The sequence below is a fragment of the Pelmatolapia mariae genome, linkage group LG1 (genome assembly GCF_036321145.2).
Source record: "Pelmatolapia mariae isolate MD_Pm_ZW linkage group LG1, Pm_UMD_F_2, whole genome shotgun sequence".
NCBI lineage: Eukaryota > Metazoa > Chordata > Actinopteri > Cichliformes > Cichlidae > Pelmatolapia > Pelmatolapia mariae.
In genome coordinates this window covers 19,100,821-19,117,235 of record NC_086227.1, presented here as the reverse complement: position 1 = coordinate 19,117,235, position 16,415 = coordinate 19,100,821, and the positions used below count along the sequence as shown (strand labels likewise).

The 16,415-nt window shown below is 37.8% G+C and overlaps 2 protein-coding genes across 4 annotated transcripts in view; both read left to right on the top strand.

The window, feature by feature from the left end:
* Positions 1-1,592: 1,592 nt before the first annotated feature.
* spi1b (Spi-1 proto-oncogene b) lies at positions 1,593-10,881 on the top strand. Of its 3 annotated transcripts, none has more exons than XM_063494083.1 (5): positions 1,593-1,950; positions 2,467-2,557; positions 3,825-4,021; positions 6,697-6,847; positions 8,995-10,881. In XM_063494083.1, the coding sequence occupies exons 1-5, from the start codon at positions 1,909-1,911 to the stop codon at positions 9,306-9,308; spliced, it is 795 nt and encodes a 264-aa protein (XP_063350153.1). In that variant the 5' UTR covers positions 1,593-1,908; the 3' UTR covers positions 9,309-10,881. The 3 variants fall into 3 exon arrangements, with proteins under 3 accessions (XP_063350153.1, XP_063350227.1, XP_063350080.1); XM_063494157.1 differs by having other exon boundaries at positions 2,464-2,557; positions 3,867-4,021; XM_063494010.1 differs by having other exon boundaries at positions 2,464-2,557.
* A 3,443-nt stretch (positions 10,882-14,324) lies between these two features.
* The window catches only part of mybpc3 (myosin binding protein C3), a 33,887-nt gene continuing 31,796 nt past the window's right edge, over positions 14,325-16,415 (top strand). The window contains exon 1 of the mRNA XM_063469330.1: positions 14,325-14,349. Coding sequence (XP_063325400.1) covers positions 14,325-14,349 — 25 coding nt within the window. The remainder of the gene's footprint in view (positions 14,350-16,415) is intronic.

Below are 16,415 nucleotides of genomic sequence, written 5' to 3'. Positions count from 1 at the left end.
GTATTATTTATCAGTTATTTCAGCATCTGGGAAATACGCATTTATTTTCAGATGTTACAGTTGACATGATATGTTTCGAAACTGGCAACCAATGCAGCTACAACACTCAGCCACAACATTAAAACCACTGACAGGTGAGATGAATCAAATCATCCTGTTACATGTCAATATTTTTGGGCCCTTGGAATCATGGGGATGAGACTCTGACATGTACCATCCACCTAAAGGTAAAGATAAGGCAGACCATTGCCATGACAGACCTGGGAGGCAGCGGCGATAAGCCTGCCATACTGCAAAAAAAATGCTCTACAACTTCAGAGAATACTCCAGATTGATATCTAGATGGGAATCTGTGGGATGTGCTGGAACAAACCTGATTCACTGAGGACCCACATGTCAATGCTCACGACCGAAAGGATCCACCGTCATCTCACTGCACGCCAAGAGAAGAGGTCAAAGCTGTTCTGTTAGGGTGAAAGCGAGCTACACATTAATAATCAGGTGGGTTTTTTTTAATGTGTATATATATATATATATATATATATATATATATATATATATATATATATATATATATATATATATATATATATATATATATATATATATATATACATATATACATACATAGCCCGATGTCTTCCTAAACATTGAACATGTTGGCCAAAACAATTAGTTTAATGTATGGCATAACAATGCATTAGTGAATTAAAAACAAACAGGTGTTTTCTCAGTTTCATAGACTGTCATTACTGTTTGGCAACAGAGGTACTCACTTCCCCCTCAGGAATTATTCCAACCGTATCTTCTCTGTGTGATAATCATAATCTCCATTTACCTCGGTGAGGTTACAGCACAGACACTGTACCTTCATCTTATCTCACAGCTGTGCATTGCATGCATGTGTGTTGTGTGTGGGGGCCACATTTTCCTCAGCAAGCCACTGTTTACATGACCAAAACAAATGTAGTAGTCATTTTGCTACAAAGCACTCCTTCAGTCTCTCGGTTTCAGGTCCGCAGTCAGGATCCAGGCACATGGTTGCCATTTACATACTAAACATAGCAAAGTTGGTAAAATAGCATGGAATTTTTACTTGAGCCCTTGAGACAAAGCAGCTGAGCATTTATAAGCACCATATAGCCATGTAATACATGCTTTATAACATGTTGTTGTCTATTTGTAAACTGCAAGGGATAGTTGACATCATTTCAAGGGTTGATTTTAAAGCTTAAAAACAAAACATGATGTAGCAATTGTGAAAAAAATAGAAATGTTTATTTTAAATCTGCATGATTTAAAAATGCATTATAATGTGCAGAAAGGATTTTAAAACGTAAATGTTTATATATACTAGTCCATCTGCTTAAATATGACACATGTTGTCAAAGCGCAGACAAAGAGCACAAACAACAACACGTTAAACGCTTGCAAACACTGTTGCCCACATTTATCACCTCACACACTTGATGGGGGGAGAAACTGACAGTGAGGAAAGCCCTCGATGATGATTGGCTGCCAAGGCATGGGACAGCATATAGACCCTGATAAATGTGAAGTTTCATGGTCTCCCCTGACAAATCATCAAATGGCCAGGAACCTTTTGCAGACACACTCTATTGCTCCCACCCACACTAAATTTACAGAAGTCAAAAGTTCCTTTTTCATTTTACAGTTAAACAGTGGGCCTTGTTTATTTAATTTTATCTGATGCAGTTGAAAGGCCTGTTTGAGCAGTTAGTGTTATAAGCTTGTGCTATACAATAAGAGAGGGAGACATTTTTTGGTTTTCGTTGACTGAGAGGAAATTTTGAAACATTGTGCAATGGTGCCGCAAAAGTTTTGAAAGGTTGAGAGAGCATTTTGCCAGCAAAGCATCTGAGAGTCGGTCTTGGAGAAGAGGTATCCATGTTCCATCCATACAGAATGGAGAGCTATCTCATTCAGCCTGTAAGTATTATTTCTTTTATTACAAATATCTAAACTCTGAGGAGACTTTCTAGCCTTTGAAGCTTAAACAGAGCTGCCAGACTGGTTCTTTTTTACCGCAGGACTAAACAGAGAAACACTCTTAAGAATGGATGACATACTTTTTTTTTTTTAAATTAGATGAGTTAATGTGGTTTCTACTACAATTTGAATACAGGGCTTACAAACTCTAAGAGTGTATTATACGATGAGGTACATGAAATTGAAACTCAAAAGTTCTGAGAGTTTCAGAACTGTAGGACAAAGAAGAGAAAAGAAATCATCATTATTGTAGCAACACTTGAAGCTAATTTAACTGTGTATACATTTACAGGCGACTTAAACGGGTGTTTAAAATGTTACAAATTATTTACAAATCCATTGGATAAAATGCAGATACGGAATATATTTTCTGCATAGTCCACATACACCATTGACTTAAAGCTTTTCATTCATGATATATACGTTTTGTTGTTGTTGCTTTTGTTGTTCCAGCAGCACACAGATGAAATTTACGACCCTGAGATCTACAGACATCAAATTCCAGAATATTCATATCCATATGTCCTAGATCCAGAAAGCCAGGCAGGTGAGTTTTACTTCAACGTTGATTTTCTCTAATCTTTACTGTTTAAAGAAATTAAATGTAAATTAATGATGAAAAAAAGTTTGGACTGTGAAAATCCACTTGGTAATATTTAAATGTAAATAATTTTAAAATAAAAAACAAAGCATGGAGATTGTATTTAAAGATACTGATGTCATTAACTAAACTGTATTTTTAAATATATAAAAAGACTGATATTAAACATAATTTAGTCATCCTTCAAAAAAGATTTTGGCCATGGCTTAATGTGGTACCACAGACTTTTCTGGTTTGTTGTACATAAAAAGACTGCAGTGTGTGCAGCTGGAGCACACTGGAACACAGGAAACAGATGCCATTTCTTTTTTGCCGCTATAACTACAGACATAGAACAACTTTCGCCCCATGGGGTTTTGTTAATATAAGAAAGGTGCTTTACTTTCTCTTGTAATCAACTGTTTTGAATGTTGCACTAAAACAAGTTGAAACTGGGCTGGCTGTGAAGGCATCACTTGTCATTTTGATGTGCTCTAACCTGGCGTCGAAAGATGTCACGTCTTTATCAACACCCAGAAATGTTTAAATTAATATATACCGATCAAGGTAATAGATATTAATTACTGTTGTAGTGCTAGAGTTGATGTGGGACATGCTTTTTTAACTATTTTTGTTTATTAGTGATAAGACTGCACTTTGCATTTAAAATATTTGCATATTTGCAATGTTAACACTTAAAAAAAACTTGTACTTTTCAAGCTAGCTTATCTATCTTTTGTTTTTTTTTCTAAACAACTAAATACGTTTAAAAAAAACAACTAGGGAAAATTTGTAAAAAAGAAAATTGCAAATTCAAGACAGTCAGTGGCTGTGGTAATAGTGCTAGTGTGGCAACAAACAGGAAAGAGCTTCATGCTGAATTCTCTTTTATTCTCGTCATTTCACACTGTTGATGCAAACTCGGGCACTTTCAGAAAGCCAGTTTTTGCCAAGTCCACTTGTTGTTTGTTTAATTTCTTTAAATATCTCCAAATATGGATTTTCACAGAAATACATTGTGGCTTTTATTATGTCTCCACTGTCATTTGTGCATTTGTACAGACATTTTCCCGAGTTTAGATTTGTCTAAAAATCAGTCTGACTGGGTTTAATTTCTTTCCATTTTTTGTAATTTCACATGTTACAAATTCTGTGGTAGCAAAATAGTTATTACTGTACAAAAAGAAGAGAAAAGGTTGTGGCCATTATGCTGTTTTTCACCTTCTCTATTTAGAACACTGGGACTACCATGCTCACCCTCATGTGCACCCTGCAGAGTTTGAAAACCTCCAAGAGAGCAACTTCACAGAGCTCCAGAATGTGCAGGCTCTCCACCCATCTGGGCTCTTACGACATGACACTCTACGATACGAAGCTGAAAACCTGCTTGATCCAAATCTAGCGGCTCATTCCCATGTGTTACAGCAACCAGTAAGTCCTCAAACCCACAAAACACAAGCAGTCATTAGTAGTCAGAGGCTAAAACGACAGTGATGCTGACTACTAAAGGGAATAATTAAGTACAAATGAAACTGTTAAAAAGAACAAGTGTTGCCAGCAAGCTTTAAACTGTTGGTCTGCAGTGTGCATACTTTAAACTAAGGCTTTCAGTGCATCATCATCAACTCCTCTAAATTAGTTATTTGAAATCAAACATTTACCCACCAGTGAGTATGATAACACATTAAACCACTTTGATGTTATTTTTTTTAATCTATTTAAAGCCACTGACATTTACACTATTCAACTGTGCAAGTATGAAGCATAACTATACTCTGCTCTCTGTGGTGGAGTGGAAAAAGCATTCACTAGAAACTGATATCTGTCAGCTGATTGACACATAAGCCGATTTTGCTACAGTGCACCATATATTTTTAGTTCTATGCAGACATCTTCAGAAGCTACATAATTCAAGGCTGTTATTGAAATCACAGAGAAGATTTCGGGAGCTTGAGGCCCTTTAAGGTCCTGTTACAAAAATCAGGAAGTGAATCTTTTGAGTTACAAGAAACACTTTTATTTTAGTGCTCTTTTCTTCTTTCTTCCCAGTGTTAAAGGAAAAATTACTTTGAATAGGCTCTGTAGACTCAGCTAAACTCAAAGTCACATCTGCATGCTTCAAACCTCCAGTTATGAACCAGTGAACTAGAACAGAGATCTCTGGTTTTGGAAAACAGTACATCTAACCGCTTCAGTGTCGTCAGTTTCAAACCCCATACATTTTGTTGCCTACCTCAGTATGAACTTGTGTTATGCAAGCGTGTGCGTGTGTGCCTGTTTTCTTGTATATTCACATGTTTCAAAGGAGAAAAAAACCCACAAAAATTCTACATACAATCTTCAGCACATGTGAGATCATGTGCATCACAATAAAAAGGACTTGCTTTGATGAAGATCACAGACTTTCCCCAAATCTTACCATGTATGTACCATGTATAGTGACATTTTTGGCTACATGCAAAGTTCATGTTCCCTATTTTAGGTGATGTTAAGTCCAGAGATGTCTACAATAAACATTTCACTCAGTAGTGTGAAGACGTAAAGTCCTGAAACAAGCAGATACAGTTGACGTGTAGCATAAAAGCATAAGGGATTTTTCATGTTGTAAAACATCTTTTGATTAACCTTAAACTTCATACACCAAAATACTCACCTCATAAAGAGCAACTTGTGCTTTTGCTGTTAGCAATCGCACAAAAAAACCCTCACAGAGCATGTGTGCCTATAGGTCACATGACAGTTTTCACTTGTTAGCGAGTGAAATTTCCCTTTTAAAAAAACATCTGCCATTTTTTTACAAGAGGAAAATGTTTGTGTGCTTGGAAAAAAAAGAGACAGAGCGAGATAAGGTGTTGATACAGAATTTTAAATGTAACAGGAAAGTACAATGTGAAAACCACATTGTGTGTTCACACATGGAAATTCACATGTAGGTATCCGTACCGACCGTTGCCTCAAAAGATGCTATGAATACATTGACAGCTATTGCCTGTCACACGCACAGGAGCATCCACACATCACAGCTCATGCAGAGAGAAATTTTGTTTTACGCTTTCACTTGCAGTGAGAACATCTTAGTGGAAACCCACACTTCACTGTACGTGTTTGATATAGAGTACAGTACAACAGCACCCAACGATCATAGCGAATAGCTGTGCAATGAATTATACTTTTGCCAAGCTTATACATCGGCATTGTGAAGATGACAATTCTACTGTTGCAGTGAAATGCTATACCGTTAAAAGTGTAATATGTTGTGGTCTTGCAGCACTACCCACTCAGGACCTCAGTTTTCATACTTATGGTAGAGCTGTTGAATGGCTTTAGATTTCACGGGCATTTCTGATAAAATGGTCACAGAGTGCATTTTAGGGTGGCACCATCATCTCTGTCTGCACTTTATATTAGTATCGTAGTTTAAAACTTTCCAAAAGTCTTTAGCTGTCAAACATGATGGCTTAAAAATGATATTATAACTAAACCCATGCACACATACATACATGAAATAGATAAATAGATGCATACATACTTAAATAAATAAAACGTGTGAAACTGTGTCTGAAAAAACAAGATAAGGGCTAAATACCATACTTGAAAAAATGTTACATTGCAAGGAAAATTTCTTTTCTCAATTAAAACGGCAGACCTCTTAGGAAATTAAGTACAGCTACAAATACAAATTAAAAGATGGATTACATCATTAAGCTCTGTAGCCCTTGGTAGTTGGATTGGGCCACTCTGAACATGGCAGTATCTAAATGTCACATTTAGTTACAGCGGAGTTTAGTTGAACTGCTTTACAAACTGCTCTTTATTGCATCAGCTTGTAGAAAGTACTGTACTGTATACTTATTTTTTATTTTTTTTACCAATAAATGCTAAGTGCAATTTTGCGTTCTTTAGCCATCTTTGGTGCTAATCATTGTTTAATATCATTCACAAGAAGAAGCTCTTTTCTATGAAATGATACATCATTATTTCATTATTATTATTGTTTCTCTTCAACTCAGGGGAAACCTGGAGATGAAAATAATTTGATAGATAGTTTACAAGTTAAATCATTGCAAACATTTTATTTAAAACTAACTTTGATTTGTATGCTACAGGTAACGTTCTTCCCTCGGACCTTGTATCCACCGCATATATCCCAGCGCAGCTCTGATGAAGAGGACCACGGTGCACGAAGTCCGCCACTGGAGGTGTCTGATGAGGAGTGCTTGAGAGATCGAGTTTCTTATATCCCAACAGGAGAGCTGGGTAAGGAGCTAGATTTGCTGTACTCAGTCTGTGGCAGTTAGCATGGATACTTTAGGAAGCACCAACTGTTCTGACCGTGTTCACATTCTCAGTCTTAAGATTCTCAGGTCGTTGTATATCTAGAAGTTCTACGTCAATACACTTTCTTTAGGTTCTTGAGTCCTGGAAACTAAAGGAACTTTCTATAATATCTGATTATTCTGTATAAACACCATGTGGACGTGGTCCAAGTTACTCCATGAATGCGTTGACCAAGACAAGGGGCATGTTCATTTGTTGCGTTTTAGGTCATGTATGAATCAGAGGTGCTTCACGAGTCTCTGTCTGACTTACGGATGAGTTTTGTTTTCTGTGCACTTGGGTAGTAGACATTTGTCAATAAGACATGTCAGCTTTGTGTTCTGCTGACAACTTAAATTGTGCTTTTAGGATCAGCTACAAGTTGCACAACTGCTGGTCTTGCATCTTCTCCGGAAACTGGCCACAAAAAGACAGGGAGGTTTTTTCTATTATGAATTATCATGAATTTGTCTCCAAGAATGGAATTCAGTCCAACTCATTCACCCGTCCACCAAGCCTGTCACAGCTGTCATTAGGCAAGAGTTGGGGTACTCTGAAAACAGGTCAATTCTGTTCAGTTTGGTTAATAGCAAAAGGTTCTGTCTCTCTACACTGGACTTTGGAAACCATGCAGTCTGTAGAGTGGGAAAGCGTGCTACCTCGCTGGCCTTCTAGTGAGGTATCAACATGTCAGAGATCTGTCAGTCTTTGGGGCATTTTTTTCTGCTGTGACCAAGTTCTGTATAAAAGTGGTAGACAGCAGCATGTTTGTTGAATAGGCATTTTTTCCAACACAGCAGGATTGACTCACACACCAGAGTCAGAGTCTCAGTGTCAGTGGACGTTCTGGATCATGTCCAAATCCTTTCACAGTTGACCATTGTTCTCTGGCTTAACCAAAAGTAGTGTGCACTTCCTCTTTTATATTATTTAGGATGTGACAGAACCTGAGTAGTGTCTGGTGCCCAGTGTCAGTAGTACCTGTAGTCAAGTGGCTTATGCTTTATGCAGTGTTTTGTTTTGTTTTTTGGGTTTTTTATTTTTTTAAACCAAGCACCGAGGTGAGGATTTCAGTGGAAGTGAATGTGCGTCATACTAAACTGGTATCATGTAAAATGCTTCCCCCCCCATCGCCTTTACAGAGTCCCTTTACTTTTGGACTGTGTATGAGTGGAAGTGAAAGGAGAGAAAAGAAACGCCATATTTCTCTGACTGTAGAGACATTTTGTCCAAGGAGTAAATAGTTTGGTCACATGTGTAATTGTCACCTACACTCCTGGTGGCTGTAAAAAGAACTCTTTTAAACTATAAATTAGATTTTTATTTCATTATTTTGTTAGCAAATTAGTCACAATAATCTTAGAGTGCAAATGAATGATTTTTAAATGTCTCAAAAAACTACAGTATGATGATATTAGAAAAAGATATGTGTTGTGTTCCCATATAACATACAGCATAAACAGTGTCTTTATCTTGTTTTTGATGTGTACAGGAGTCAGTTGTCCTCAGTTTTGTTGTATGGCTACAGGCAGCCATGTGTAAAGTGATATAAATTAACGAACGACCTCCTGCATCATCAATGTGAGATCTAAGCATTGGTTAACCTACTTCAGATACAGTTAACTGTGCCTCAAGCTAGGTTTATTTCATTACAACAGAATGATTGTGTAAAAAACATGATGAATCATGGACGGTTATATCTGCAGGAAAAACATTTTCCATTGCTTCTAAGAACTTAAAAGCGTTTTAGTGCAAAGTCATTTCAGTGTCCTGTACACCGTGTAACATTGACGCCCATAAAACAGATATTTTATATTGTAAAATCAACTACTGCTCTGCTGAAACAATTTTATTACTAATTTTCTCAGTGACCGATCTTTGACTTTGTGTAATTTGTATAAAGTTATACATTTCTTTATTTTATCTTTTATGATTTATATTCATATATAAATCATATTCATTTCAATATTCATTTATATTCATATATATATATATATATACATATATAAAAGATTTTCTAATCTGTAAGTAAAACAAAAAAATTATAATATGTCACTTCTAATGATGCAACTCTCTTGTTTCCAAAGGTAATAAAAAGAAGATCCGCTTGTACCAGTTTCTGTTGGACCTTTTAAGGAACGGCGACATGAAGGACAGTATCTGGTGGGTGGACAGAGATAAAGGGACATTCCAGTTTTCTTCCAAACACAAGGAGGCTCTCGCACACCGCTGGGGAATCCAGAAGGGAAACCGCAAGAAAATGACCTACCAGAAGATGGCTCGTGCTCTGCGCAACTATGGCAAAACCGGAGAGGTGAAAAAGATCAAAAAGAAGCTGACGTACCAGTTTAGTGATGAGGTGCTGGGCAAGAGTCATCTAGACAGAAAAGCATACATATAGGCAGGAGGAGTGCTCAAATACTAGCACTGAATAATGAAAAGTATAGATTTAATCAGTCTTCCTGATGAGTACTGCTGCACAGTGTGACCGGGCCTTTGAAGGTACTAGTAAATGCAGCATAAAGCTATGGACCACAATCTTCCTTCTAAGACATGCTGGGGGACCGTTTAATAAGTACAGAAGAATCACCATAGAAAGCTCAGTTTGTCTTGTCTGTCTGAAATATTTGGAAGACAAAATACTCCAAATGATCACAATGAAAATAAAGTCAGGGCCGAACACGATTATATGTAACACGCTGTTTGTAAATGTGTATAGAGATTTGTGAATGAGTACTTTTGAAAAGCTGTTATTGCTGGTGTTCCTTGTTGAGGTGGCCAGAGTTGGAAGTGAAAGTCATGTGATACCATGGTTTAGAGAGACCTTTGATACACACAAAACACACACCTAACAGACAAAGTCGATATCAGGAACTAGAAAGAATTCCTGATTACAACTACTCTTGGGCCATTTTAGTCAAAATAGCTTTAAAATGTGCAGTTTATTACAGATTAAAGTTTATTCCAAGCTTAAAGTAATACAGTTTAATAACTTTAGCTCAGTCTCTCAAAAACTGCAGGCAACTCTTGTCTGACGCCTAACTCTTGTGAATGAAATACAGACAAACAACATGTACAAAACAACCATAAAGTTGAACTTCACCTCTGAAACCACAAAACCACTACCAGCCACGGGGAACAATCATCTACAATCATCAAACTCTACAACATCATTTTCAAACACATTCATAAATCTTTGTTCTTAATTTTTCTTGTAGAATTTCTTTTTTGTCATTTTGGTTTATTGTGTCTTTTTGATAGAAAGTATGATAGTTTTCCTGTGTACGCAACATAAATATGAAAAAAATACATAGTTTTTACATTAAGACTTCATGGGTAAACAGATTGACTGCTTCTTTTCAAAGGTACCAAAGTCAGTCAGATGAACTTACTGATAAACATTGCATCTCTAAAATGTAAAAGCAAGCTGGGATTATTGTTTTTCAGCTATTTGGAATCTGGAGCAATGAGTTCCAGCAGGTTACGTCTGCTTTTGTTTTGTAGCTTCATATTAAATGTACAAGCAGCAGCTGTATGACTCTTTTCTTCGAACTCCTGGTATGAGAGGGATTTGACTTGTTCGCTGCCTGTTTAAAAGCATTAAGGAAAAGAAACAGAGCCCTCTCTTGGGTGGGGTGGATGTAGGCATGTTGACATCCCCTATGTAGTTTTAAGTGGGGGTGCACACATATATGGTAGACGTTCATATTCTGTTTGGAAATATCTGATATATTTTCAAAACTAAATTCTGCTTCATGTCATTCAACCACAGCAATGACATTCAACTTCTTTGTCATGTTGAACATGTACAAGTTCTCTTGTAATGTTTTTACTACTGTTTGTATATATTTAAACTGGATTTTTTTAAAATATATTTAAAACAGAATATTAGGTTTGATATCATGGTTTAGAAGACCATATATGAAATGCTGTATGTTACAATTACAAATCGCATGTACAAAGTAAATAAATTGTCCGTCACCTTATCTGTATTGTGCTTCTTGCAAAGATAATTGTGATGTGATTTGGGCAAACACTGGAGATAAAACACAAAGAAGAAGAAACACAAAGTCTATATAAAGTTGAACTGTGTTAGACACACAGATTAAGTTACATCTCTCATTACAACTGAAAAGATAATCGTTCAACTATGAGGAACTATGAGGTTAATATGGGGCTGGGGAGGTGAAGTCACTTGTCACCAAGTACTTATATCTGCCTGTGTATACTGACACACCGCAGCCACCAGTTCCCCTGTTCATAGAGGGTATAAAGAACCCACTATGTTGAAAGTTACACAACTACAATTTTTATGTTATATCACTGAGTGGGCAATGCAGTCCTCTGTTCATTTGTTTTCTATTTGTTTTTCATTTTCTAGAATAAAACATTTTTTAGCAAACTGTCTAAAGATGACCTATGAAATGCTCACTGACTTCTCCGTTTCCACACACATCTTTTTTTAACTGAGAAAATAGGAACTAAATTTATTTATCATGTCAGAATCAAGTATGTCAAAGGCAAATTTTGTCATAGATAGATGCTCCTGTATGTGAAATATTAACATATGTAATGTGTTACTGAGGGAAGCAGATTTAAATATGTATAATGTGTGAAATTAGATATTTAGAAACTGTTTTATGGCATATTCAAAATTTGTATTGACCTTGTACTGTTGAAGCTTCATCGTGGGCCAGAGAAAAACACTTTGAGAGTTATTTTTCATTTAAAGTGCTCAGCGTCTGTGTGTTAGTCTCACAGTTGCCTTCTAGTTACGATGGCCACGAGTCTTTGGCATTATGGGAGTAGCCAAACTGCAACATTTACTACTGTAATCTGCAATATGTAAATATATAGTTACCACAGCACCTGGTGTCTCAAGAGCCAACAGCTCCCCACAATGGTTGAGCTATAATTAATATCAATAACAAGTAGGTGTTAAAATGTCCTTCAGTCAAATACAGTAATTTAGAGCTCATGCAAGAGAAAGAGAACTGTGTACATGAGATGCATAAAAGCACCAGATTAGAGTATAGTATAGTACAATATACTTAGTGTAATATAGTATAAACCTTTTGTAGACACAAATCCCTTTGGGGTGCATCAGGAAGGGCATCTGGTGGGAAAACGTTGACAAATCAAACATGCAGAGCTACACGATGTGACAACCCTTGTGAATAAGCGAGCCGCTGATGGTAGCTTTAGTATAGCATAGACAAAAAAGAGAAGGTCTGTTAGGAGGTAACAAGAGAGAACGAAAGGCGGGAGTGTAGAGTAACATTTAATTTCAGGACTGTGGCTGTCAAAGAGAGAGCTGGCTGATTCACAAAATCATGGGTTTGAAGCTGGAAATCGAAGGCATGATGTTGAATGTTGTCACTGTGTATGCCACACAGGCTGGATGTCAGTAAGAAGAGAAAGAGGACTTCTGGAGTAAGCTGGATGAAGCGGTAGAGAGTGTTCCCGGGGGGAGAGAGTGGTGATTGGAGCAGACTTCAAAGTTCATGAAAGTGAAGATAACAGAAGGGATTAGGAGGTGTTCGGTTGGTATGATACTGAAGAGAGAAATGCAGAACGATAGATAGTAGTGGATTTTGTGAAAAGGATGGAAAAGTCTGTGGTGAAACGTCTAAGGAGCTCGGAAAGCTTGGTGAAAATGTGCTTCAAGAAGAGGACGAGCACGGGGTAGCATATAAGAATGGAGGTGAAAAGAACAAGTACATGAAACTATTCAAAGGAGGATGTTAGCAAAGAAAAAGTGAGATAATCTGAGACATGAGCACAGGGAGGGTATACATACGGCAAAAACTGAGTTGAAAAGGAAAAGGCTAATTGTGAGTTGTATGTAAGGCTGAACACTAACGAAGAAGAAGATTAGAGAGGAAGTGTGCTGATGCCAGTTTTCAAGATGATGTACAGAGCTGCAGTAACAGCACAGAGATAAAGTTGAAGAGCCATGTCATAAAGATGTAGGAAAGAGTTAGTTTAAGAAGAGAGGTAATGATCAGTGAGCAGCAGCATGGCTTAATGCTGAGAAAGAGAAGTATAGATGTGATGTTTACTTTGAGAGTGTTGATGAAGAAGTATAGAAATGGTCAGACGGGGCATCACTGAATGAATCTGCAGAAAGCATGCAGTAGGAAAGAGTAAGAGAGTGGCAAGAGAGGAACTGTAGTACTGCATGAGGAAGTCAGGGGTGGCAGAAAAGTATGTGAGGGTGGTGCAGGGCACCATGAAGATAGTGAGTCAGTAGTGAGGTGTGCAGTAAGAGTGACAGATGGGTTCAAGGTGTGGGTGGAATTACATTACTGAACTATGATGTTTGCAGTTGAGATTTTGATCTGTAGTGGGAGTAGGGTGCAGATGGAAGAGAACCTGGGCAGGTGGAGGTATGCTGTGGAGAAAAGAGGAATAAAAGTCAGTAGAAGCAGGACAGGGAGAAAGGTGTAACAGCAACGCTTCGAGGGGTAGAAGTATGGTATGATGTATGTGGCATTAACAAAAAGGAGGCAGAGCTAAAGACTGTCATTGAGAGTGACGGGAACAGACAGGATTAGAAATAAGTACATCAGAGGGACAGTTCAGGGTGAGCAGTTTAGAGATGAAGTTAAAGAGACAAGGCTTTGATGGTTTGGACTTGTGCAGAGGAGGGATAGTGAATATATTCGACACGGCATGTTGAAGATGGAGCTGAAAAGAGGAAGAACACAGTGAAGATTCATGGATGTAGTCAAGGAGGACATGTAGAGGGTTGGTGTGACAAAGGAAGATGCTAGAGATAGGGTGAAATGGAAGCAGATGATCCACCTTGGAGGCCCCTAAAGGGATCAAGCAACTTTGTATTTGCTCGACAACCTCATGGTTCAGTTGCTGCCAAAAGACAACAAGATTGCCATGCATGTGTGTCCAAGACACAGACAAGTTAAAGACCTCATCCATAAAAAAAACCCCAAACAAATTAGAGTTTGTCTCTCTTTTTGTACTTTTAACTCTTAGACATACAGGCTAACAGGAGGCAGAACAGATGTGGGGAGAGCAGACTTTTTTTTGGAATCAAAGTGCTAAATATAAACTGCTGCGTTACATCTCTTCCCCTCCCTCTCAAGGCCTATCATTCAGCCGAGGTGCTGGAGGAAAGGATGGTTGAAATATAGCCCAGTCAGACGTGACCGGTGACAGGCGGTGGGCTGGGAAGTGGGGGCTGGGTCACTGCTGGAATGAGCTGTAGGAGTGGAGTGGTGTCTGCGGACACTGGCTTAGGACTAGCAAAAATGGCACAAGAGGTGGGATGGTTCATGGAAGGAGGGGAGGCATTTTTGGAAAGAGGCCCACTATTAAAGGCAGGGGGTGTTGAGACAGACAGCAGACTGTTTGGGAGCAAAGAGTCACACAATTTGAAGAGAGGAGATTGATCAGGATGCCAGAGCCAGTCAAAAAACCAAGTAAGTGGACATATTCAACTACCTTAGCAAACAAAGATGGAGCAATTTATTTCTCATCTTATTTAATGTTCCTACTGCTCTGCCACATGTCTGCTTTGAGCAAACTAATCCATGAATCAAAAAGTTTGCCATACATATGAGTTCTCTTAATAACTGTAAACTTTTAGATACACTCTTTATTGTGATATTACCACGTTCTACCTTAATATCTAGTCAGAAGAACAACAATATGGCAAGACATTTGTAAAAAGTACATGTGAGAAAAAGCTGAGATGGGCCACACCCCTCTTAAGCAATGAACCACAACCAAACTGCCTGCCTAATACCTGCATATCATTTTCGTTATAGACGGTGACACAGACTTTATTTTTTATTCATAGTGTTTTTATATGAAAACAGACTTAAAACATCATTTTAAATATAAAGCTTATTTATTCCCATGCAATGACTGTAACCTGTGTAACTGAGAAATGACATTTGGAAAACATAAAGAAAATGTAGCTCTTCCTTTTCATGATTATTAAATGAAAGGTGGTTCAATATGTTCACTTTGTACAGCTTAAAGATGTGTAATGCAGTTGACCAGGTAAAGTAGCAGTATTCTTCTTCTATCCCCTCAAATTTAAATATATTCCATGGCTTATTAAGGTGCCACAAGTGCCTTTATTAAAATGCTTTATCAGCCATCATGTAGCCAGGAGCGAAAATCAGAACCACTACATTCGTGTGCACGCAGTTGTTGTTTCTCATCAGAAAACACTTTGAACTTGAAGCCCTTTTTGATCACGTCAGTAGCCCACTTACACATCTCGCGGCGCAGGTGGAAACATCGTCTGATGTGAAATCGACACTGTCACATTTCCAGCATCACTGCATTCACAAAATGATTCACTGATCCAAAAATGCCCCACAGGATTCCAACTTGACAAATGACTTTCCACAGTTTTCTTTGCGCTCTTGAGTGGGAAATGAATGGCCATTTGAGGAGCGAGAAGCCCGACATGTCACATATCCGATGACAAAGAGTGCAGCCCAAATGGCCAAGCTTGTGTGCGTGTGTGTGTGTGTTAAGACCTTTAGTGTCAAGGATTTGTTCAGGACAAATTATCTTGAGCCCATAACATTACTGACAATTACTATCAGTACAGTGCGGTCAATAAGATTGTTTTCAGTCAGAAATGTTTGGACTAGGAAAAACATTTAAAGACAAGAATAAATACAGCAACAACATTAAGAAAAACTGAATTAATATATAAATGAACACATTTGGCTGCAGGAGGTGCATTCAGCTCAATCCTAACCTTTAACACCAATCACTCGTTAATGTGATTGAATTAAACAGAGAGTAAACTGTAAATGCCAACATTTAACCCGGTCCTCGTGAGATTCAGCTGAAATTATTTGCTAAACATATCCAAAACTAAGGTGAAATTAGGTTTAAAAGACCACTAATCAGATTTACAATTACTAAAATTCTCTAAAAATAAAACTCAAGGGAGTCTATTTGACCTTAAAGCCATACAGCAGTATGAAAATTAGAACAATACAGATGATTGACAACATGACAAGAAGGGCACATTATTCTTCCTCTCCCTTTAAAGTCACAAAAATAGCATCCAGCTAATCCCTCAACTATGATACCTGCAACCCCTGTTGCAGCTTAAGCCTGCCAGCCTCATTTATTAGTCCAGTACATATGCAACCTATATTTAAACTCATACTTGCGGGGCCATCTGTTAACATGTGGAGGGCTTTTTTTTCTTTTTTTGGTTTGTGTGTGGTTTGGTGAGGACTCGCTGAGGACTGTCCGCCTGCATTACGCCAGCACAAAGTGTGCGATTCATAACCGTTAAACCATTAAACATGTCAGTCAGTCGTGTCAGTCACGCTCACTGTTTTTAGGCTTCTTGTAAAGATGACAAGCACTTAAGAGTTGCTGAAGAAATTTTTTCAGTCTTTCAGATTAAAAGTGTTTAGCTTGTACACATACAGTACAGCACTGTTAATGCTTGTTCACGTTCCAGAATGTGCTCCAGAATTCATTTTTGTCTTCTAACTTGATGTTT